This window comes from Xenopus laevis, chromosome 4S, assembly GCF_017654675.1.
Source record: "Xenopus laevis strain J_2021 chromosome 4S, Xenopus_laevis_v10.1, whole genome shotgun sequence".
NCBI lineage: Eukaryota > Metazoa > Chordata > Amphibia > Anura > Pipidae > Xenopus > Xenopus laevis.
Window position 1 is genome coordinate 48,828,646 of NC_054378.1, and position 23,591 is coordinate 48,852,236.

The window sequence follows — 23,591 nt, forward strand, 5'->3', positions numbered from 1 at the left end:
GACAAGGAAAGTATACAAGGATGAACACCTTGTAAATGTATTTTTCGAGAATATATTTAAGGTCTTATTCAGAGCAGCAGAAGGTCACTGGTTGATAAGGGAAATTTTTAGACTTGAAGAGATCGGAAAATTAATCATTATTTTATGTAAGAAAAAAATCTCCACAAATACCTAATAACTTATTATTTCTCAAGTAACTTATTGCTGATTCCAGTTAGAGCGGAGATCCACATTCTTTCTAATAATGTTACGTCATGTTAATTATCTGTCTGTCCAGGGCAGGAATGTTAGAAGTGATATTTCAGAGAAATAAATCTGCACTTTGTTGTCTACCTCTGAAATACAGTTTTCTTTTCATTGTATCTTTTTTTCCTCCATAAAGGTCAGACCCATATGCAGATCCATATGGTGACTTTGAAATGGAACGCTTTTGGCGAGGAGGCCAGTATGAGAATTTCAGAGTGCAGTATACAGAAACAGAGCCTTATCGCTACAGGGTAAGAAAAATTTTTTATGCTTTTTGACTGTTTTTTCTACTTATTTTAGGAATCTTCTATTGACTTAAGGGGCATTTGCAAAGGGTAACATCCAACATTTATAATTGCTTTAGACACAAAGTCTCATTGATCTGTGTTTCAGCTGTTGGTTTGCATGTGTGGGCCCATCTCTGAATGATCAAATAGTCCTGACGTGGAATGACACATGTATTCCATTTTTGTGTTCCTGTCTATGCATGTGTAGACACATCAGGCAGCAGTTTATACCGATCATCCTATACCCCTACTGGATTGCATTTGGTTTATCCAGATATAATTTAAGATATTGTTTTACAGATGCCTCTTGCTGGGGGGGGTGTATAGCTTTGGCTAATCCTGAAGTTATAAAACCTTTGCCATTTCAGACATTATGGGGCCGATTTATTAAGGGTCAAATTGAAAATGCTAATTTTCTAATTTTTTTTATGGTCACAACTGTCAAGTTCAACTAGATAATTATCCAAATTTGATTTTCAAGATGATCATACTTTGGCCCTTTAATAATTCGAATTTGACTATTCGCCCCCATGTATAAGTCAATGATAGAGGTCCAGTGACCAATTTGGAGATGTTTGTAGCCTTCCTGACATTCAAGTTTTTTTTGGAGAAAAAACTGTTTGGTCGAATTTGGTAAAATTAGTCCAAGTTTGAGATATTTGTTTTTTTTTTGTTTTTTTTTTTAATAAATAACCCTCCCCAAGTCGAATTCGGAGTATATTAGAATCTAATAGTTTAAAAAAAAAACTTGCATAAATTTGAAATTCAACATTTAATAAATGTGCCTCTAAATGACTGTATGGCTTGTGGGTTGACAACCCCAAACTTGTCTTATGAATTGCCTACTTACAGTAAAAGCTTTGAAATATACAAAGCCTAGTGTATTCTGTTGCAAATAGGACTGGATGCTTCTGGATCTATGTATAGTTAAGAGTCTTCTCATGAGTTCACAAGTGCAGGTATAAACTGTGATAAATCCTGAAAATGTTTCCACTTTTAAATGATAGAAAACTGTCGCGTCTGCCCCACCATCGCCTGATACACTTGATGTCATTATCCCCAGCATGCTCCCAAACACACTAACTTTAATATTTCATGTTGGTGAAATTAGATGTGATCTTAGGCAGCATAACATTTGATGTCACTGGGAAGTAGTCTCATACCATGCCCAAATCTTGCTTTCTTAGCAGGAACTTGCTGTTGGCATTACAACTGCAGCATACTTTTGAGACTAACCTAAAATGATTGGATTTTTTAAAATAACTAACAATTACTGAAAATATGATCAGTTGCTCATTAACTAACACAGGTGTTATATATTGCACCAATGAAGTTACCAATAGCAGTGCTAATTATTTTGCTTCGAGCTGGAATACAAAAACAAAGATTTGAGTGGTTGCAATAGGTAACTATGACTTGATAATAATTTGTGTAATATATATATATATGTATGTTCATACAAAATATTACTATTTCTTTCAGATATAAAAGTTAATTTTAAACAGGACTGTCTAAATGTATGTATATTTTAAATTATCATTTATAGTGTATAATTCAGCAGCATATGGACATGCCCTTGACTAATATATATAATATATTCTGTGTTCAACAGGGTATGCATATTGCCAAGTACAAACAAATGGTCTGTCAAATCTCTTATATGGCTTCTAGAGATGATTCAGTGGGCAGACAACTAGACCTTAAATTGGCTAGAATGCTTAGTTATGTCCTTGCACGTAAAATACACTTTAGTTGTTTTTATCTGACTTTTGCTAAAAAGTGCCCCAGACTGTAATTTCCCAGTTAAAAGAAATGGCCACTAATATCAGTTCTTCAATTAAACTCTGCTGCCCCTTTAAGGAAAGAGATCGGGAAAGACAACGTGACCGAGAAAGAGATCGGGACAGGGAACGAGACAGAGAGCGGCGTCAACGAGAAAGGGAACGAGAGAGAGAGCGGGACCGAGACAAGGAGAGACAGCGACGAAAAGAAGACTGGGAGAAAGATAGGACCAAAAGAGACGAGAAAGAGCGACAAAAAGACAAGGAAAAAGACAAAGAAAAGGATAAAGACAAGACAAAAGTAAAGTCTCCTCTCCTGACAGGGTAAGTTCTTGGTGTTTTTTTCTTTCCTTTTGCTTTGTTTGGTTTATTACGGATTTGTATAGATTTGCATCTCCTTTTGTTATTTTTTGATTTAGATCCACTTTAATGTAGATTTGTTGGACTATCATGAAATAAGGGTTGTGCTGAGTGTAAGATGGCATTTAACTCTTGTGATCTTTGTCATCAGTAGAGAGGATGAAAAATGAGTAAAGTTCACAACCTTGGTAACATTGCTTTAAGTGCTGTGGATTTTTGCCCTTTCACTTTTTGTTGTGTGCCTGTGGATAGCGTTACAGCACTTACAGTAGGGTAAAGGCACTTGCAAGGCAAACTTTCCCAGTTCAGATGAAGTACTTTCCTAGGCATTACAAGCCTATTGTATATAGCTTTGCAACATGGGAATTTTTCTCTCCTCACACAGCATGACTTTATGTACACGTCTTTTCTCTTAGGCTCTCTTCCTGGTTTTATTGCTACTGTCTCAATTGTATTGCTTTGAAATGTGAGGTCCGTTCTTTTCATCATGCTTTTTTTCACATGACTGACTTCAGCCTAGATGCTTATGCAATTTGTTGTTACAAGTTACACCAAATATTGTTATACAGTGGATGTTTTACTGTTGTGTCATTATATGCTGGCTTGGAATTTTTCCCAAAACTTGCTGGAGACCTGCGGTCCTAATGAGAATGTTGAACAGTTTAGCAGCAAGGGGAAAATGTACTTTGGGTTTTTTCTGGTTCTGAGCTTCACCCTGCCACTTGTTTACCCCAAATCCTGTTAATTGCTCTGTTTGATTGTCCTTTACCAAAAAATTAGAAGCTGTTTTTTCTTTTAGCTCATGAAGCACATTATTACGGGGTCTTGTGCTGGAGTAAACAAGGCTTTCTAATCTATAAATTATGATGGTGACTAAACTCACAAAGCATTGCTGTCAAAGAAAGTAAAGTATTTCCAGCTAATGGCAATGGCACACACAGCTGTTGTTTCCTGCAGGAGATCACACTTGCTGCAAAGCTTCCAAAATATACCTTATAATGCAGAAGTATAGGAATCGATGTACTGCTATTCTTCTGCATATATCTGTATAAATAGAAACGATTTGCCACTTTGTCACCCTTAAGTGACAAAACACGACTCGTGTCCTTGCCCTACTGATTATATTTAAATTGTCACTAATTCTGAATACAAACATTCTAAAAGAACACATTTGTTAAAATGATGGTTTAATCCCTGCTTAAAACAACTATTGCTCTGCTTTCACATAACTTTAGTTCATAGTAGTGCACACAGAGTATAAATACATCTAAAATCCAGCCTTTCAACCTTATTTATACAAATATTTACATGGCTGCCCCCATGGCTACACAGCAGCTCATTTATATAAACAACAGCAGTGTTTCTGAAGCAAACACAGCAGTTTTACCAGTGCAGGGCAACACTACGTTATATTTTTATTACTTTAAAACAATTTATTTTTTTGTTGTTACTGTTCCTTTAAGGAATCACATGGGTGTAGTTAACTGTTTTCCTGTACAGTTTTTTTTTTAGTTTTTTTTTATTCATTCCAGTGCATGAGAATTTACTAACGAATTTCGAATTCATGTGAGTTTTTAAAAACTCCCCTAAACTCCCATAAATTTGAAATCTGACCAATTGAAATTTAGTGTAAAGAAAATCGAATTTTTCAAACTCGGATGAATTAAATCGACCCAAAAACTCGAATTTGAATTTAAGAAACTCGGAAGGCTGTAAACAACTCTGAATCGATCCCTCTACCTTTCCCATTGACTTCAACAGCGATTCGGCAGATTTTAGGTGGCAAATAGTCAAATTCGCATTCTTAAAGGGGCAGCGTAAGATAAATCTCGAAAATCTAATAAGAATTTTTTTTAAAAACTTGAATCGAATTTCAATAACTCCCTAGTCGAATTTAATAGTTTAGACCATTAAAAAATGTGAATTTCAGATTCTAATTTTAAATTCGATCCTTGATAAATTGGACCCTTCATGTTACGTCTAACTTAGGTAGCATTTGGATGTTCAGCACAGCTGGTGAGTACAAGCTGCACAGTACAATATGGGCTCTATTAACACATGCATACAAGTATGTAACTTAGCTTTACATTTTTAAACCTTTTAGAAGGCAAGAGATTAATCAACATTGGAATTTTGAATTACAGTTTGAGGTTTGATTGCATCAGGCCATGCTGTCTGTGATGCATAATTCATTTTACCAAGAGATTAATTTTCTGTGCAATAATTCTTAATGTGGATAGCTTCCCTTTTAAAGCAGCTCTATTTTAGAAACTACTTTCTGCACATCCATATATTTGAATGTAAATAGGGTAAACATTGTGATGGTAAAAGAAGTGGCTTAAAGGGGAACTATGGTGAAAATGAAAATATAATATAATGGCATATGACACCCAACTGCTGCAAGACGAGTAACAGATGTTGAGAGAGGTATAGTGAATATAAACTTGATTATTTCAGAAACAATGCAGGCCTGACCTAGCACTGTTTCACAGGCTTTTGATGGACAAGAACAAGATTATTTTTTGCAGATGATACTAAATTGTGCAGAACTATAGGTTCCATGCAGGATGCTGCCACTTTGCAGTGTGATTTGTGTTAATTGGATAACTGGGCAGCAAACTGGAAAAATGAGGTTCATTGTTGATAAATGCAAGGTTATGCACTTTGGCAGAAATTATATAAATGCAAGTTATACACGAAATGTCAGTGTGTTTGGAGTTTCCTTAACTGAGAAGGATCTTGGGTTTTTTTGTAGATAAGTCCAGGAAGTGTCATTCTGTGGCTACTAAAGCAAATAAAGTAGTCTTACATATAAATAGGGCATAATAGCAAGGACAAGCATAATATCCAAGACTATTGTGATACTAAAATTTACAATTTGTAGGGATATTGGTCTTTTTCAACCCAACTTAACTATGTGCATGTTGCTTTATTCATTTAATAACATTTAATTGCTTGCTGACTTAAGATGCTCATTATTGTTTGCAGCATAGCAGACTTTGGTGCTTGTGGTCATATTGTTTAGTAAAGGTGAACTTGGCTGGTGCTTTACCAATGTATACAGTTTATCTTTTGTGTCTATCTTTTTCCAGTTAAGGCTAGGGGCACACGGCGCGATTTCGCCGCAATTCTGCGCTGGGCGAGTTGTCGCTGCGTTTTTTAAGCCGAAATAGCTTTGCTAACTTTGGCGCTGGCGTCAATGGAAATCGCTGCGATAATTCACACTAATTTTCTACTGTCGCCCGGAAACGCCCAGCGAGGCAACTTTGGACGACAATAGAAAACGAATCGCCGCGTGTGAATTAGCGCAGCGATTTCGCCGCGATTTGCATTGACGCCAGCGCCAAAGTTAGCAAAGCTATTTCGGCTTAAAAAACGCAGCGACAACTCGCTTAGCGCAGAATCGCGGCGAAATCGCGCCGTGTGCCCCTACCCTTAAGGCTGATTCATTTTCCCTCAGGCCAAGCTGATTTCACACCAAAAACGTAAACTGCAACTACTTAAAAAAATATTTTAAAAGTACAGATATGGGTGAGACCCCTTGTCCAGAGACCTTTTATCCAGAAAGCTCCAAATTATGGGAAGGCCTTCTATAGAGACCGTTACCAGCAAATAATTTTAAAAAATGATTTCATTTGTTTTCTCTTTAATTATAAAGTCATATTGGTGGCAAATCAACTCAATTGGGTTTATCTAATGTTTAAATGATTTAAGGTATAGTGATCCAAATTTACAGACAGATCTCTTATCTGGAAAACTCCAGGTCCCAACCATTCTGAATAACAGTAACCATAAATATATCTCAATTCTGTATATAGCTTCTAGTAGTAGTAGTGAAGTAGTTAAACTAGTGTCTGCACTGAGCAGTCTGCAAGGCATTCCGGACATTTGCAGGTATTATTGAGTTTCCCTGTGACATTAAAAAGTTTTTCTATTAATAGTTCCTCTGTAGCTAAAAATGTCCTCCTTACTAAAAATAACTGCTGTTTATTTTAGATAATTGCATCATACCTGTAAGTTCGCTACCTGCAAGATGTTTTCAGCAAAAGCGTTTCAGCCTCCAGATTTATTCGCTGATAAACATGTAAAAACAAAGCACTGCGTATCTTGACAGCGCTATATAAATAAATGATGATGATAGATAACCTTTACAGCATTCATTAATTGGGTACAGGAAATATGTAATGAGCATAACACATTCTGGATAAGGATTCTATATATAGCCTGCTAAGGAATCCCTGCATGTTGCTCTGGTAAAAATGGAATTTGCATATATCTTTCCAGATGTGTCTAGGAAATTATCCTGCAGTTATGTGCTCTAGGGAAGCAAGAAAAAAACAAGTTTTACATATAAACTTTTCATCCCACATATGACTTTACTATTTTTAGCACAAAAATAACTTAAAAAAAAATACCCAAGTTGCAGTTATATGCTCTAGGGAAGCAAGAAAAAAAGAAGTTTTACATATAAACTTTTCATCCCACATATGACCTTACTATTTATAGCACAAAAATAACAACTTAAAAAAAAAAATACCCAAGTTGCTCGTTATCATTCTGTCAACAAGGTACAAAAAGTTTACTTGTAAGTGAACTTCCCCTTTGCTGGCCTTAAAATTGTGACTAATAGGTTGCATTGCATTGAATGGGTGTTACCTTTATTGGGCAATATTAGAAACAATGTGTCTCTGGGATGCAAGCGTTTTAATAAAAAGCCCATAGAGATTATGTAACAGATTGGTATGGTCTGTTTGCTTGGCGGAACCTGAATGTTTGTCATACTACAGGTATGGGGCCTGTTATCCAGAATGCTTGGGACCTTGGACTTTCCGGATAACTGATCTTGCTGTAATTTTGATCTTCATACCTTGTCTACTAGGAAATCATGCAAACATTAAATAAACCGAATAAAATTGTTCATTTCTGCTTCCAATAAGGGTTTATTAGATCTTAGTTTGCATCATGTACAAGGCATTGTGTTATTATTACAGAGAAATAGGAAATCATTTTTAAAAATTTAGATTTGGATAAAATTGAGTCTATGGGAGATGGCCTTTCTGTAAATTGGAGCTTTGTGGATAATGGGTTTCCAAATAACAGATCCCATACCTGTAGTAGGGTTAAAGAGATACTGACTCCAGAAAAAATTTTTTTTATATCTATCATAACATTGTCTTTGCATGTTATTTATAATTTTGCCATAAAAGTATTTCCGCTACAGGTTGGTTGTCATATTAGTGCAGCAATAGTCCATTAGTGACTAATTGAGATAGGGCTGTGTCAGGGTTAGCAACTTCAACTAACAATTACCAAAGCAGCCCTAGACTTATATATAACGTTTAATGTACATTAATATTTTGAGAAGTAGTTTTTCTGTGTCCGTATCCCTGGCCTGGATACTTTCTAAATGACAAAAGATGCATCTTGAACTCTCAGCCAATCTGTGGGGCTTAAAGGAAAACTATACCCCCCCCCCCCAAACAATGTAGGTCTCAATAGAAAGATATTCCATAAAACAGCTCATATGTAAAACCCTGCTTCATGTAAATAAACCATTTTCATAATAATATACTTTTCTAGTAGTATGTGCCATTGGGTAATCTTAAATAGAAAATTGCCATTTTAAAAAAATAAGGGCCGCCCCCTGGGATCGTAGGATTCACTGTGCACACCAACAAACCAAACTTCTTAGGCCACATGTGCTTCAACACTTGTTACAGTTAGAGTTGCAGTATTTCTGGTCAGGTGATCTCTGAGGCAGCACACAGACCATCATGAAATGGTGGGTCTAGGCAAGAAATGTAAAAGGTCAATATTTACTTAGATTTATATACCAGTTTGGTAAGATTTTTTAATATGATATAAACTAAGTGTTCATTTTGGGGGTATAGTTTTCCTTTTAAAAAAAAAAAAGGGGGATTGAGGATATCCAGAAGAAACTATGCTTACGTCGAGCTAGCAGTATTTTTAGTGACCCCTCGCATCCTGCTCATAGACTTTTCCAGCTCCTTCCCTCCAGAAGATACTTCAGTAGCCTTCAGACCAAAACCAGCAGGTTTAGGAACAGTTTTTTTTTCCCACAGCAGTGTCCCTTCTGAACTCTGTTCCGCGTTGAAGCTCCAAGTATTTTAAATCCTCATGATTCCTTTTTTTTTTTTTTTCCAATAACCATGTTTCTATTTAATTCAATACTTTAGTTTTTATATTGTACACCTGTTCATATTGCTCCCTATTTATTTGTACATAATCTACTACAAATTACATTGCATTTTACGGTACATTGTACTATATTGAATATTATATATATATTTACAGATATTGCATTTGCTGCTTCTTGCACTACTGATTGGATGCTAAACAACATTTTGTTACCCTGTATTTATACATGTGTAATGACAATAAAGTTGAATCTAATCTAATTTATTGCTGTGTAGTTGAACATAACATGTGTCAGGAGTCAAATCAATCAACTAAATTTGCATTAGACCCCATGCAGTTTGGGCATTTAACCAGTGATCTGCCCGACGGTGAGGAATTGGAAGTTACATTTAAATGCAGTGCTAAGCACCCTCAATAAGTTTATGTAGAAAATGTGGGGTAAATATTCCCTTTAAATTGAAAGTAAAGTCTACTTTCTGATCATGTGAGCACAATCAAACACATAAACCGTTCCACTGACAAGCCACTGAATAATGAACTACTTCCTTTTTCTAAAAGTATTCAGCATAGGGAAGAGAGGTGTTTCGTTTTACAGAGGGCTTCTAGGTGTATTTGTTTATTTTAATCTGGGATGCACCGAATCCACTATTTTAGATTCGGCCGAACCCACGAATCCTGCGCGAAAGATTCGGCCAAATACCAAATATGCAAATTATATGTGGGAAGGGGGAAAGCATTTTTTACTTCCTTGTTTTGTGACAAAAAGTCAGGCAAATGCCCTCTCCGCCCCTAATTTGAGTTTGGATTCGGTTCGGCCTGTCATAAAGATTCGGCCGAATCCTGGTGAAAAAGTCTCGAACCGAATCCTGGATTCGGTGTATCCCTAATTTTAATTGTGTTTGTACAAACAAGAAGTGGAATGTGACTCTCCATTTCAGAATTTGCTCTGTTTAGTGCAAGAGATAACAAAGACCATAAATAAAATATTATAACAATAAGCAGAAGGTATGTTTAGTATAAGTCCTATCTATTGCACGGTAAAAGGGGGGTTATTACCCCCTTGAGGAAACCAAGCGTTCAGAGCGGCATTGCCAGCATCAGGGTGGGGTCAATGTATTTCTTTGCAAAATAGAAGCAATGGGGCAAAAAGTAAGTTATTGTATTTACTGTGGGGGTCCCTTTTTTCTTATGGTGTTCCTTATTTTTGCAGTTACCTTTGTATATCTGTATATCTCTATATCTATATCTGTAAATGTATATACAGGTATGGGACCTGTTCTCCAGAATGCTCGGGACCTAGGGTTTTCCAGATAACGGATCTTTCCGTAATTTGGGTCTTCATGTCTTAAGTCTACTAGAAATTAATTTAAACATTAAATAAACCCAATAGGCTGGTTTTGCTTCCAATAAGGATTAATTATATCTTAGTTGGGATCAAGTACAAGCTACTGTTTTATTATTACAGAGAAAAAGGAAATAATTTTTAAAAATTTGGATTATTTGGATAAAATGTAGTCTATGGGAGCTTTCTGGATATCGGGTTTCCGGATAAGGGATCCTATACCTGTATTTGTATATCAGCATGAGGGTGTAATATCCTTTTATCTAAGGTTTTATAGAATTAATAGTGTCATATTATAAAAGATTCTTATTACAGGCACGTAGGTAAATAGAAATTGCTTACTGAGCATTACGTATAAAAAATATTGTTGTCGCCAAGTCCTCTGATCTTCTTATCTGTGCTCTGATAATGGTAATTCATACAGGTCAAAGTAAACTGGTATATTGTTTTTTTCAGTGTTAAATCTGTTTGGCGGCAGTGTGGCTTTGTGTTTATTGCATATCAAGTGCAATCTATCCTGTATTTACTCCCAGCAAGTTCTAAATTTGTTCAGTCATGTTTGTAACTGTAAAGCAATTGTTATGATGCAGCAGCCAACCGTGATGCAAGTTGATATTGCAGGGTAACCCCTTTCCCCTAATGTCACACTTTATGTTACACAAATAGCAGTCTTTGTTTTCAGTAGCAAACTGGCGACATTACCTTATAATGAAGATGGAAGGACGGCTTGCGGCTGGTATCTGATCCCTACGATGAAGGCTGGGAATTTGCAACTATAAAGACAACTGGATTCATTTATTTGTTATTCTCACCAAAATATATAAATCTGCAACACATGTTCACTATGGGATGTTTGACTTTAAAACCAGTGTCTGCATCGGTCAACATGGTACACATGAGACAAAGTTGATTTTTTTTTTTTCTTTTCGTGTAGAGAGCCATAAATGGCCTTTGACCCCTGTTTATCTTCCTGTGTAAGAACCAAACCCATTGTATGCTACAGAGCTTGTACGTTGTCTGATGTGTAAACTTGTTTCATATAGCCCAAACTTTAGTGGCTGCTCACATGACCAAACAATTAGGACTATCATTTATATACACTGTATGGCAACCAAAGCTTTAATGTACTATTTTAAATGAGAAGGAAAGCTATGGAGACATTTTATTGCCAATAGATTAGCTGCAATAGTGCAAGCTAGAATGCTATATTTATTCCGTAGAATGTTTTACCATACCTGAGTAAAAGCTCTAGAAGCTCTCTGTATGTTAAGGATAGCAGCTGCTGTATTAGCTTGGTGGGACATCACTTCCTGCCTGAGTCTCTCCCTGCTCGCATATAGCTCTTGGCTCAGATTACAGCAGAGAAGGGCGTGGAGGAGAGGAGCAAACTGAGCATGCTCACGCCCGGGGCAAGTAGGCTTAAGCTGAAGGCAGGAAGTCGAATACAGAAGCCCATGTGTACACAATAGAAGGAAAGAAATGCAGTGTTTCTTTTGACAGAACTCAGTGCAGCACTACTTTGAGGGCTCACTGGTATATTTCTGATAATGCTTACTTAGTTTTAACATTGCCTTCTCCTTTAAGCAGAGCATCTGGAAAGATTGATCCATTCCTGTTAAACAGAACTGGTTCTGGTGGTAGGGTTTTGGCGCTTTGTACTCCAAGTTGCTCTGAGGATCACCTCCCATAGACTTGCATTGAAATCTTCTGACAAGTTCTTGTACCCGTTTTTTTTTTCATGCAGTTGGTACCTACGAATGCAAATGGTGGCAAAAATATCCCCCACTGGCCATTGTAATCATGTAACCGAAAACTTTACCCTCAAAATGAATACAGCATCAATTTGTATCATATTAAATGGTCTTTTAAAGAATCTTACCAAATTGGAATATAAATTTAAGTAAATATTGCACTTTTACATCTTTTGCCTTGGGCCCCCATTTTGTGATGGTCTGTGTGCAGCCTCAGAGATCACCTGACCAGAAATACTACCACTCTAATATAAGTATATATTATATAGTGAATAAAGTACCCCCTCTTGTAAAATATAAGGATATTATAAGTTACCGAGGAGTTTCATGACCATATAAAAACACGAGGCCGAAGGCAGAGTGTTTTTATACAGGTCATGGAACTCCGAGGTAACTTCTAATATCCTCATATTTTGCAACTGGGGGTACTTTATTTATTATAATACACAAGTTTCAGTGAGTCATGTGACAGAAATGACATCAGAACTCACCGTTTATAACTGATGACATCAGAACTCACCGTTTATAAGGATATAATTTACAGGATATTCATGGCTTTTGTGTATTATATACTTATATTAGATATAACATGACCTGGATGAATGAATATCTTCCTAGTCCTACAGATCTAACTGTAACAGGAAGAAGTGTGCAAGCAAAAGACGGATTTTGTCCATTTACAGCCTTAGAGGGGTTCCCAAACTTTTTCATATGACTGTATAATCATCATATTAAAATGAATATAGAAAGTCTTACGCATATTTATAAAGCTGCATGGGGGGAAATACATTACCATATTAATATGATGATACTTATGGCACATCTTTATAAAGCCATACAGTGATTTGTAATAATACAATTGTGTAGACGAGTAAAACTTTGAGATCCACTTTTTTTAATACATCCCTTTTAACTGTTGTAGTTCCTGCCTGCCTGAATGTTTTCCTATTACTTTTAGTGGTTTACAACTGGGGAAAGGTGATTTACAATATTGCCCTAATGTTTGCAGTTCGTGTGGTGGTAAAGAAAGCCCTTGCCTTTATAAATGAGCTAAATGGCTCTTTGGAATAGATTATTTCCGTGATTGTAGTGCAGTGTGTTAATTGACATGTCAGCCCTGCAATAGAGCAAGATGTGACGCAAGATGAACACTTGGCCTTTGACTCAGCACTTTACCAGAGCTGTCAATAACTTCAACAGCCAAAACGGGACTGCACACCCAATTGAAAAAAATTAATTTATTGCAAAAGAAAAAAATAAACAAAAGGTACAAGATACTTAGTGAGTCCAACGCGTTTTCAACCAAAAGGGTATTTATCATTAGTGCCCCTGAGGAAGACCCTTTTGGTCGAAACGTGTTGGGCTCACTAAGTATTTTGTATCTTTTGTGTATTTTTTTCTTTTGTAATTAATTTTTTTCAATTGGGTGTGCAATCCGTTTTTATTGGAGAACCTTATGGGGAGCATCCTATGGATTAGCACCCCGCATTCTCATTTTCCTGTTTCTATAGAAATAACTTCAACAGCTACATTTTCATTCTGTCATGCAGAAATCTGCGACGCAAAGAGTACAGTGATTCACCTTGCTGTGCAAAAAAGAAAAGTTTGGAGGAGGGGGGGCAAGTGTTGGCAGCAGCATATGTTCTGCCTCAGGCAGCAGTAGACCCAGGATCACCCCTCTACTTTTGCACCTTTAGAAATATGTTCCCAGGTGTGCTCCATGACTAGCAGGCTAGATTACATATTTCTACTATGGATGGATATTCTTTTAGCTTTTGTGTGTGTGCCAAAACCCAGCAGTCACGGAGCCATGTTCTATTTTGGCTAACACGCTAGCTAAAATGCCCCTTAGGGAAAAGTACCTGGATTCCTTACTTTTGGCTTGCATTCTTTAGATTCGCCAGTCACTGAAATGGCAGACAGACATACTTTTAGGTTTTAATTACTGGTTCCATGCCATAAAATAAATAAAACCACTTTAATGTGAAAAATGATCTTCAAGGAGTAATAATAGCTACAAAAGGTTCTTTTATATAGGAGTAGCTGTCATACTGACTTTTAGCAATTACATTGTATATGGAAATATTTTCCCATTTCCATAAAATGGGCGGTATATTTGAGGGGTAAATCTAATTGTTTACATGATATAAATTGTGAATTGTTGGGTTTACTCCCTATATGTGTTCAATAATTGACTTGTACTGAACATACTTTTTGCCTTTTTTAAATCAAAAAAATCTGTGCTAAACAGGGAATTTGAAGTGACTCCGTGTTTGGTCCGTGTGAGGTTGATAATTTGATTACCAGTGCACAGATAATCTCCCTTGCATAATAGACTTCTCCTAATCTGTGTGTCAAAACAGTCACAAGAAAGGGTGAACTTGGTACCTCTAGTTCAGGAGTGCCCATACTTTACTAATGCGAGGTCTACTTTTAGTGATGTTGTCCCAATATGATCTACAACCATAAAAGCATTGTTAGTATCTTGTTCCGAACATATTTTGCTATATTTAAAGGAGAAGGAAAGGTTTCGTGCACTTGGGGTTGCCAAATGTTAGGCACCAAGTGATTGTATTGACTTACCAAAAACCCTGGGCCGGTGCTCAGCAGAAAACTGCACCGGCCAGGGGTTCTTCAAGTGAGCACCACGGAGCGATCCATTTCCTCTTTCCTTCGCGCGGCTGCGCATTCGCAGTAGAGCAAGAAGCCGAACTTTAACTAAAAAGTCGGCTATTTTGTTCAACTGCGCGTACGCTTGTCCCGGGAAAAAGCAGATTTGTATTGGATATAAAAATGCAATTTCTATACGGAAAGGGCATGGGCTTATTCAGTGGTTTCCCCAGAAACTTTTTACAGCTGGCTGGGATGATCACTAACTATGTTGGGGTGAAAAATAGATATATTGCACAATTTGCCTCAAACCCTGCATTAACCTGACCTGCTGTAATAGAAATCTTGCAATAGAAGTTGGCAGCACTGTTTGGCCTATTGAAGTGTCTGCAGGGAAAAGGGTAGATTTCCTGCTGTTCATTCTCGCTGCATGCTGTATTTGCACAAGCACAAGTATTTTTTTACAGCCAATGAGGTTACAGTGTCTACCACTAAAAATTAGGGATGCACCGAATCCACTTTTTTGAATTCGGCCGAACCCCCGAATCCTTTGTGAAAGATTCGGCCGAATACCGAACCGAATCCGAACCCTAATTTTGCATATTCAAATTAGGGGTGAGAAGGGGAAAACATTTTTTACTTAAAAGTCACGTAATTTCCCTCCCCACCCCTAATTTGCATATGCAAATTAGGATCCGGTTAGGCCGGGCAGAAGGATTCGGCCGAATCCTGCTGAAAAAGGCCGAATCCCGAACCGAATCCTGGATTTGGTGCATCCCTACTAAAAATTGCTTTGCATGGCAGCTGGCCAAATCCCCTGGGCAGAACAGTATTGATGTATTGACTTTTCTTGACAATTGGTGTACAAGTGTTATAGGCTGATGTTTGACAATAGTGATATTCTTAAAGGGAAACTATTGTGAAAATTTAACAATTAAACAATTCTGCATCGTTTCTGAAATAATCGAGTTTATTATCACTATCCCTCTCTCAGCATCTGTTTCTCTTCATTCTGTCTTCATGCAGCAGTTGGGTGTCGGATATTCATTGACAGTTAGATCCAATATATCTTATAGGGGGGGTTCCCTTTCCTAGCAGATGTTTTAGAGCTCACTCAAATAATTTGCTCCAGTACAAACAAAATATAACAAAATAACTGCCTTTTGCACAAATCTTGCATGTAGAGAGACATGATGTCTGGTGATTTTGATATAATGAGCTCTAATACGTCTTCTATGCAAAAAGAGCCCCCCTATAAGATATATTGGATCTTACTGTCAGGGTCGTCACCTGGCCGGTATTTTACCGGCGTGGCCGGTTAAAATGATGCTTGATATCAATGTTATTAATAGGAAAAAATGGCAAAAATATAGGAAGGCTGGTATTTTTTCCCAGAAAAGGTGGCAACCCTACTGTCAGTGAGTATCTGACACCCAACTGCTGCATGATGACAGGAAGAAAAGAAACAGATGTTGAAAGAGGAATAATGAAGATAAAAAGCTACAAAATCTTTATTTGATTGTATTTAGAAAGTGTCTTATTTCAGTATGCTGAAGCTTATATTACATTTTCATTTTTGCGATAGTTACCCTTTAATTCAGGCTTCAATTTGGGATTTGTCCAAATCCTGGAACTTTTTGCAAGATAACAATCTTTCCGTAATTTGGATATTATACTAGAAAATCATGTAAACATTAAATAAACCCAATAGACTGGTTCAGCTTCCAATAAGGATTAATTATATCTTACTTTGGATCAAGTACAAGGTACTGTTTTATAATTACAGAGAAAAAGGAAATCATTTTTTAAAACTCTGATTATTTGGAGAAAATGAAGTCTATGGGAGATGGCCTTTCCGTAATTCAGAGCTTTCTGCATAACAGATCCCATACCTGCATTATGTGATTCCTTACCTGTTCTGCAGAAGGTTCAGTGGATACTGTTATTCTTTTGTAATTGTATTGTAAAACTACAGTGGGACCTTTTCTTGATGGATCCTTAATCAATTACCCTTTGTTCAACTAAACTAATAAAGGCATACCAAGTGCAAATATAAGTTAAGCATGAAAACACTGAATTATTTACTCTTCTTTCTGTTTGGCGGTTGGATACCTTAAAGTGTTAAAGTGTACGTGATAAAACTGCTGCTTTTCTAATGATATCAGAATGCAGCTTTTGCATAGGAGCCGGCCGTTGTAACACTGGAAATTCACAGTCCCGTATAAAAGTCCAGCACACCAGAATTGGTTGCGTCACAGCAGGGATATGACAGCAAACTTATTGGCAGCAGATAAGCGATGCCCATTGGCAGTAGTATGCAAATAAAGAGAAATACGTAACAGGACAGTGCAGGGTGTTTGTGTAAGTGCTGATCTAGATAAACTTCTCTTCCTGGTTGAATACAACCATCCGAAAATCGTTATTGTAGCCACACCTGCGCTTCCAGTTTAACACTTTACCTCTGTGATCTAAGCCCTTGTAAATTGTTGCTGGATTCATTCTCTTAAAGGAACAGTAACCAAGAAAATGAAAGTGTTTTAAATGAATATCAATACAGTGTACTAATGCCCTGCTGTTTGCTTAAGATACACAACTATAGTTTATATAAATAAGCTGCTGTGCAGCCATTCAAATTCAATTCAAAACACTTAAATTGGTTTGTTGTTTAAAGTGGATGTCCACCCAAATATTCTTTGTTTTAATAATGAAAGAAATATTTTTCTAAGCAACTTTTCAGTGTGCATGAATGACCAATTATTTTTATATTTGCACTTGATAGAAAACATTTATGACTGGACTTTTCTGTGCAGGATCAGAAACAGGCAGATCTCCCTTTGGGAGAGAGATCCCCAAAACAAATACCTATTTTTTTTTAAGACATTAGCCCCACAGGGATAGGTGTGGGGATGCTACAAGCACATGGAAATTTAGACTCCCTCCTGAGGAATAATGGAAAAAATATAAAGGGGTTTATAGGAGCATTGTAAGGCTAAGTAAATTAGAAGTAAAAAACAATGGAAATGTGCCAGCTCTGTTCCATTTTACTACAAGCATACCAAAGAGGAGATTGATCAGTGCACATTCCTTGGGCTCCGTGCTTTTAACAGTTATCTATTCTCTGCAAGGGTATACATCTTTAAAAACAGGGTGTTGGATGTTTATGATTATGTAACTGCCAAGCCACAATAAGGCATCCAGGTAAACCCATAGGCTGGCTGTGTAGTTGCATTACTTGGGAAGAGTTTCTCCTGCCTAAAGCATTGGACTCACAGACAGATCCTCACCCCCCTGTAGCTTTTACAGGGGAAGACATTTATTGGGGTAATGTAATGCAGGTATGGGACCTGTTATCCAGAATGCTCGGGACCTGGGGTTTTCCGGAATAACGTATCTTTCCGTAATTTGGATCTTCATACCTTAAAGGGCACCTGTTGGGTAAAAATGTTTTCCCCAACTAAAGGTGCGGGCTAATAGAGTGTGGTTGGGGGATAACAGTAGTTTTTTTTAAACAGAAATGCTCCCAGCCAGTGCTGGGCTAACTGCACAGGAGGGAGCTCCCGGGTTGCGAGCAGCAATGTCCGGTCACTCGAATACACACCGACACAACTTAAATTTTTAAATATTTATTTTTATTGTTACTGGTCCTTTGACAAGAAATTCATATTACTTCTGGTAATATATTAAGAGCTGCCATGTTAGTTTTTTTCATTTTCAGTCATAGAATTGAATGGTGTGGACCAGCACGATGAAGGCAGTAAATACTTATTTACTGATTGGGATGTCCATAAGTGCTCAAGAAAAGCAATCTGTTACAGTGTGAGTGGTAAAGGGTTGTTGGATGACACCAGCAGACAGCAAGCCAAAGGATACACTTTTCATCTGTAAAATTTGCCCTTGAATGCTTAGGGTCTGGCCACACGGGCAGATTCGGGGAGATTAGTCGCCAGGCGACAAATCACCTCTTCTTCGCAGCGACTAATCTCCCCGATCTGCCTTCCGCCGGCTAAAATGTAAATCACCTGGGGGCAGGCACACGGAGCACTTAGTTTTCCTAAGTCGCCCGAAGTTTCCTCGTGAGGATCTAGCATTTGTAGGGATGCACCGAATCCACTTTTTTGGATTCGGCCGAACCCCCGAATCCTTCACGAAGGATTCGGCCGAATACCAAGCCGAATCCGAACCCTAATTTGCATATGCAAATTAGGGGTGGGAAGGGGAAAACATTTTTTACTTCCTTGTTTTCTGACAAAAAGTCACGCAATTTCCCTCCCCGCCCCTAATTTGCATATGCAAATTAGGATTCGGATTCCGTTCGGCTGGGCAGAAGGATTCGGCCGAATCCGAATCTTGCTGAAAAAGGCCGAATCCCGAACCAAATCCTGGATTCGGTGCATCCCTAAGCATTTGCTTCATGATTTAATAGGACTAAATTACAGAAATACAAATAATTTATTCAACACTATCTTTTTATTAGAAGCTCTATCATTTGGAAACATAAGCAGTGGATTCTACAATGTAGTTTGGCTATAGTGTTTTTTGCATAGCAGGTGTACAGGGGACAGATGTAATTAAAGGGATTGTTCACCTTCAGACACTTTTTTCAGTTCAGTTGGTTTCAGATAGTTCCCCAGAAATAAAGACTTTTTCCATTTACCGGTACTTTCTATTTTCTATCTGTGACCGGTTTTTCTAATATTGAAATGTAAAGTTTTATTTTTCTAAAGCACCACTGGCGCCCTGCAGGTTGCGGGTAGAAGTTCCGGGTGCGGGTATAGACGCAGGTCAGGCCGCGCGTCTTCTCAATATCGATTTTTACTCCTTTTTCTGATCACACCTACTTCTGATGATGTCACTTCTGGTTTACAATGACAGCACTTCCTGATTCTTGATGGTCAGCGGGTCCGGGTTGCGAATAAGGTACTTGCGGCTAAGAATGCGGGTCCGGGTTGCGGATTGCAGGTACGGGTCGGTACGGGTTCCAAAAAATGGACCCACGCAGGACTCTAACCGCAGGACTCTAACCGACTCTTTAACTGTTCTAAACTGATACATTAAGTTGATACATTTCTTATATTTGTCTGTATATTTGTATAGTTGCTAATATTCCACAGTTACTGCTTAGAAATATATTCACTAATTGTAGCAAATTGTAACAGTTCAGAATGCTCCTGGATCACTGAGCTGCCAGACTGAACCTCTAGAGACATGAGTATTAACTTTAAATTTACATTTTTTGAAAAACCGGTAAAAGATGGAAAGTGATTGATAAAAGTGAAAACAACTGAACTGAAAAAAGTGTTTGGAAGGTGAACAACCCCTTTAATGTTTCTCACCACTCCTATTGGATGAAACATTTTTATAAGCTGGCATTATACATCCAGTTGTAACTGCCACATTGGCTTCTTCAAACCAAGTTGGTAGCTTCTTGGACCGTATGTGGGGCAAAACCAACAGCCTGCTGACCAGTATCTATATGTTCAAATATCACATTGGGTAAGGGCCACATAAACCTAATAATGAATTGGCCTATAACTACATTACTAAATCAGCCCGATATAGCCCACCATGTGGATGTCTACAGTAGGCAAATATCTGCTCATTGGCAAATTAAGACTGTTGCTAATCAAATACAGGTATGGTATCTGTTACCTGTCTTTCGGGTTTACTATATACAGGCATGGGATCCATATCTGGAAACCCGTTACCCAGAAAGCTCCAAATAACAGCCTGTCTCCCATAGAATCAATTATAATTAAATAATCCAAATTTTAGAAACTATTTCCTTTTTCTCTGTAATAAAAAAAACAGTACCTTGTACTTGATGCCAACTAAGATATAATTAATCCTTATTGGAAGCAACACCAGCCTATTGGGTTTATTTAATGTTTACATGAAGTTCCAAATTACAGAAAGATCCGTTATGTGGAAAACCCCAGGTCCTACACCTGTACTACTATACTATACTATGTATCTCTATAAAGGCTTCTTCTGTAATTTGGATCACCATACCTTAAAAAAAATACTGACACCAGAAATTAAACTCTTTTTTTTTTTTACATCTATCATAATATTGCCTTTGAAAGCTACTTAGAACTTAAATTTGCAGAATGCTTTTACATTACCTGTCTGATGCCCCATGTTCCTGTATGAGGGGGCTGCCATATTTGTGCAGCAGGAGTCCGTTAGCATTAGAAACTTTAACTGACAGGCTGAGATGGGACAGTCAGGTTGGCAAAACAGTCCGGTTTAGAAACTGCAACTAACAATTGCTAACAAAAACAAACCTCTCAGCAAAAAAAATCAACATGCCCTATAAGTAACTTTTAATGTACATTCATATTTTAAAAAGTATTTTTTTAGTGTTAGTATCACTTTAAGTTCACTAACAATTCAAACATTAAATAAACTCAATTGTTTTGTCACCATTAGGGGTCCATGCAGCAAGGTACTGTTTTTATTAATATAAAGAAAAAGAAATATTTGAAAAAATTGCATTTTTTTGCATAAAATTTACTCTAATAGATGTCCATAATTTGCAGCTTTCTGGATCCCTTGTCTTTATTTATTTGCATGAAAATGCATATCAACTAGTTCTATGTTTTCTGTTTCTAGCTGCTTAACCATTTTATTGGTCCTATAGGAAAAATATTCAAGTTTGGGTGATGGCTCCTCTGGACCTACAGTAAGGGGGGGGGCGTATGTGGGGAACTCCTTGCAGCTATTGTACCATTGATCACTTTAATATGTCGTATTTGTTATGTGGATAAGCAGGTCCTGTTTTAATTATATGATAAAATGGCGTGTGTGCGAATGTCTGCATGCAAACCTATGAGCAACCAGGCATCCTTAGGGTAGGGGCACACTGGGCGATTCGGGGAGATTTAGTCGCCTGGCGACTTTGCGGCGACCAATCTCCCCGAAAGCCTTCCCTCTGTCTTTTGCCAGCTAAAATGAAAAATCGACTGCGCTAAAGCACACGCGGCACTTCATTTTCCGAAGTTGCCTCATGAGGAAACTTCAGGCGACTTCGGAATGCGAAGCACCGCGTGTGCTTTAGCACAATCGATTTTTGATTTTAGCCGGCGCAAGACAGAGGGAAGGCGTTTCGGGGAGATTGGTCGCAGTAAATTTACAGGCAACTAAATCTCCCCGAATGGCCCAGTGTGCCCCTACCCTTATGCATGATTTGCCTTGGGGAGGGGAACTTGCTCAGCACTTGCTTGGCTCAACTAGGGTTGGACAACAGGGAATGTACGTACCTTGGGCCCCCAAGCTTTGGCTCTTCTGCCTACCCCCCTAGTTCCAGCCCTGCTAATAGCAACCCTAGCCTAAAGGAACTCCTAGAAACTAGGATATGACGTTTAAGATATGTTACTTCCTAATGAGGCAATCTCGAAATTCTGTAATTGACCTTTCCCCTAGAATCACACAGCTCTGATTGCTGCATGTTTACAATTGTTTCAGATGAGGCAACAAATCACAATGCAACTGCATCTTTTCAACATGCTGACACTCCTTGTTCTTGGGAGTTGTATTGGGCACAGTTTCCTCCTAACATCTTAGATTGATCATATTTTTATTTACCGAGTATCATTTTTAGTTTGTTAGAACTTAGTTTTTATTACAGATTTGGAAATTTTGCCTGCATTATTGTTTCTGTGTACTTATATTGCAAACTTTCATAGTTGCTTTGTTCATAACATAACATGGCATGATCTAGAGCTGTTGAAACTTAAAGCCTTTAATTTTACATTAAACTGATTAAAGCTCAGTGACTGAGAACTCCTCATTAAATGCTTTTAACCTAACTGCATGTAGTCATATTGGTGGACTGGGAGGAACAAAAACTAGACACTGACCTCCACCCAAATCAGAGGATTGCCCCTGAATTTTGAGTTCTGTATCCAAATGAATATGTGCTAATATGAAATTACACTTCAGAACAGGGGGCCAGTGATTGGAAGGGCCATTGTATGTGGGGTCCAGCCTTTCCGGATAATGGCTCTTTCCGTAATTGGGATCTTCATACCTTAAAATGGACCTGTCTCCCAGACATAAAAAGTGGTATAATAAATTAAAAATGAAATCTAAATTATTTTTTTATTAAAGTGTTCATAGCTGTTGTAAACTCTTTTAAAAATCTCAGCTGTCAATCAAATATTGCCTGCCCCTCCTCTATGCCTTAGGCATAGTTGTGAGGCAGGCAATTCATTTCACTTTCCATTCAGCACTCTCCTGGATCTCACTTCTCTCCCCACATTCCCCCACTTCTCTTAACCATTTAATTGTGTAGCCAGTGCATGGAGATTGACATCAGGTCCCCCATTCTGGTGCACAAACAAGATTCTGAGATGATACAATGCTTGTCTTAATAACAGTGTCCACAAAATGGCTCCTGTCTGCTTGCTATAATTATGAATTCCCAGACCAAAGGAAACAAGATTCAAATAATTTATGCAGTGTAAGTTCTTTTTCATGACAAACATGGTAAAATAGGATTTGGAATAATTTTTTTTGGGTGTGGTGTCCCCTTTAAGTCTACTAGAAATTAATGTAAACATAAGCGTTATTGCTTCCAATAAGGATTAATTATATCTTAGTTGGGATCAAGTACAAGCTACTGTTTTATTATCTCAGAGAAAAGGGAAATCGTTTTTTAAAAATTTGGATTGTTTGGATAAAATGTAGTCTGTGAGAGATTGCCTTTCTGTAATTCGGAGCTTTTTGGATAATGGGCTTCCGGATAACGGATCCCATACCTGTACAACAAAAAGCAGAAGCAGTCTCCTGAAAACTCTAAATTATGGGAAGGCCGTCTCCCATTGACTCCGTTCAAATAACTGAATTTAAAACAAAAAAATAAAACTGTACTAACTAAACTGCATGAATTCATACTGGTGGCAAATTGTATGTAGATCTGTACATTTAGTGCATACAACCATTTATTGTACTGCACAGTGGAATATGTTGGTGCTTTATAAATACATTATACACTCACCTCTTCTCTGTCCATGTCTCCGTTACTGCCTTCCTGATAGATATCTGCCCGATAAAT

General features: G+C 37.6%; 1 protein-coding gene across 2 annotated transcripts in view; it reads left to right on the forward strand.

Annotated features, from left to right (window-relative positions):
- The window catches only part of zc3h18.S (zinc finger CCCH-type containing 18 S homeolog), a 64,538-nt gene that overhangs the window by 24,210 nt on the left and 16,737 nt on the right, over window positions 1-23,591 (forward strand). For both annotated transcript variants that reach the window (XM_018240467.2, XM_018240469.2), the window contains exons 8-9: window positions 383-497; window positions 2,394-2,638. In XM_018240467.2, the coding sequence (XP_018095956.1) occupies window positions 383-497; window positions 2,394-2,638 (360 nt within the window). The remainder of the gene's footprint in view (window positions 1-382; window positions 498-2,393; window positions 2,639-23,591) is intronic.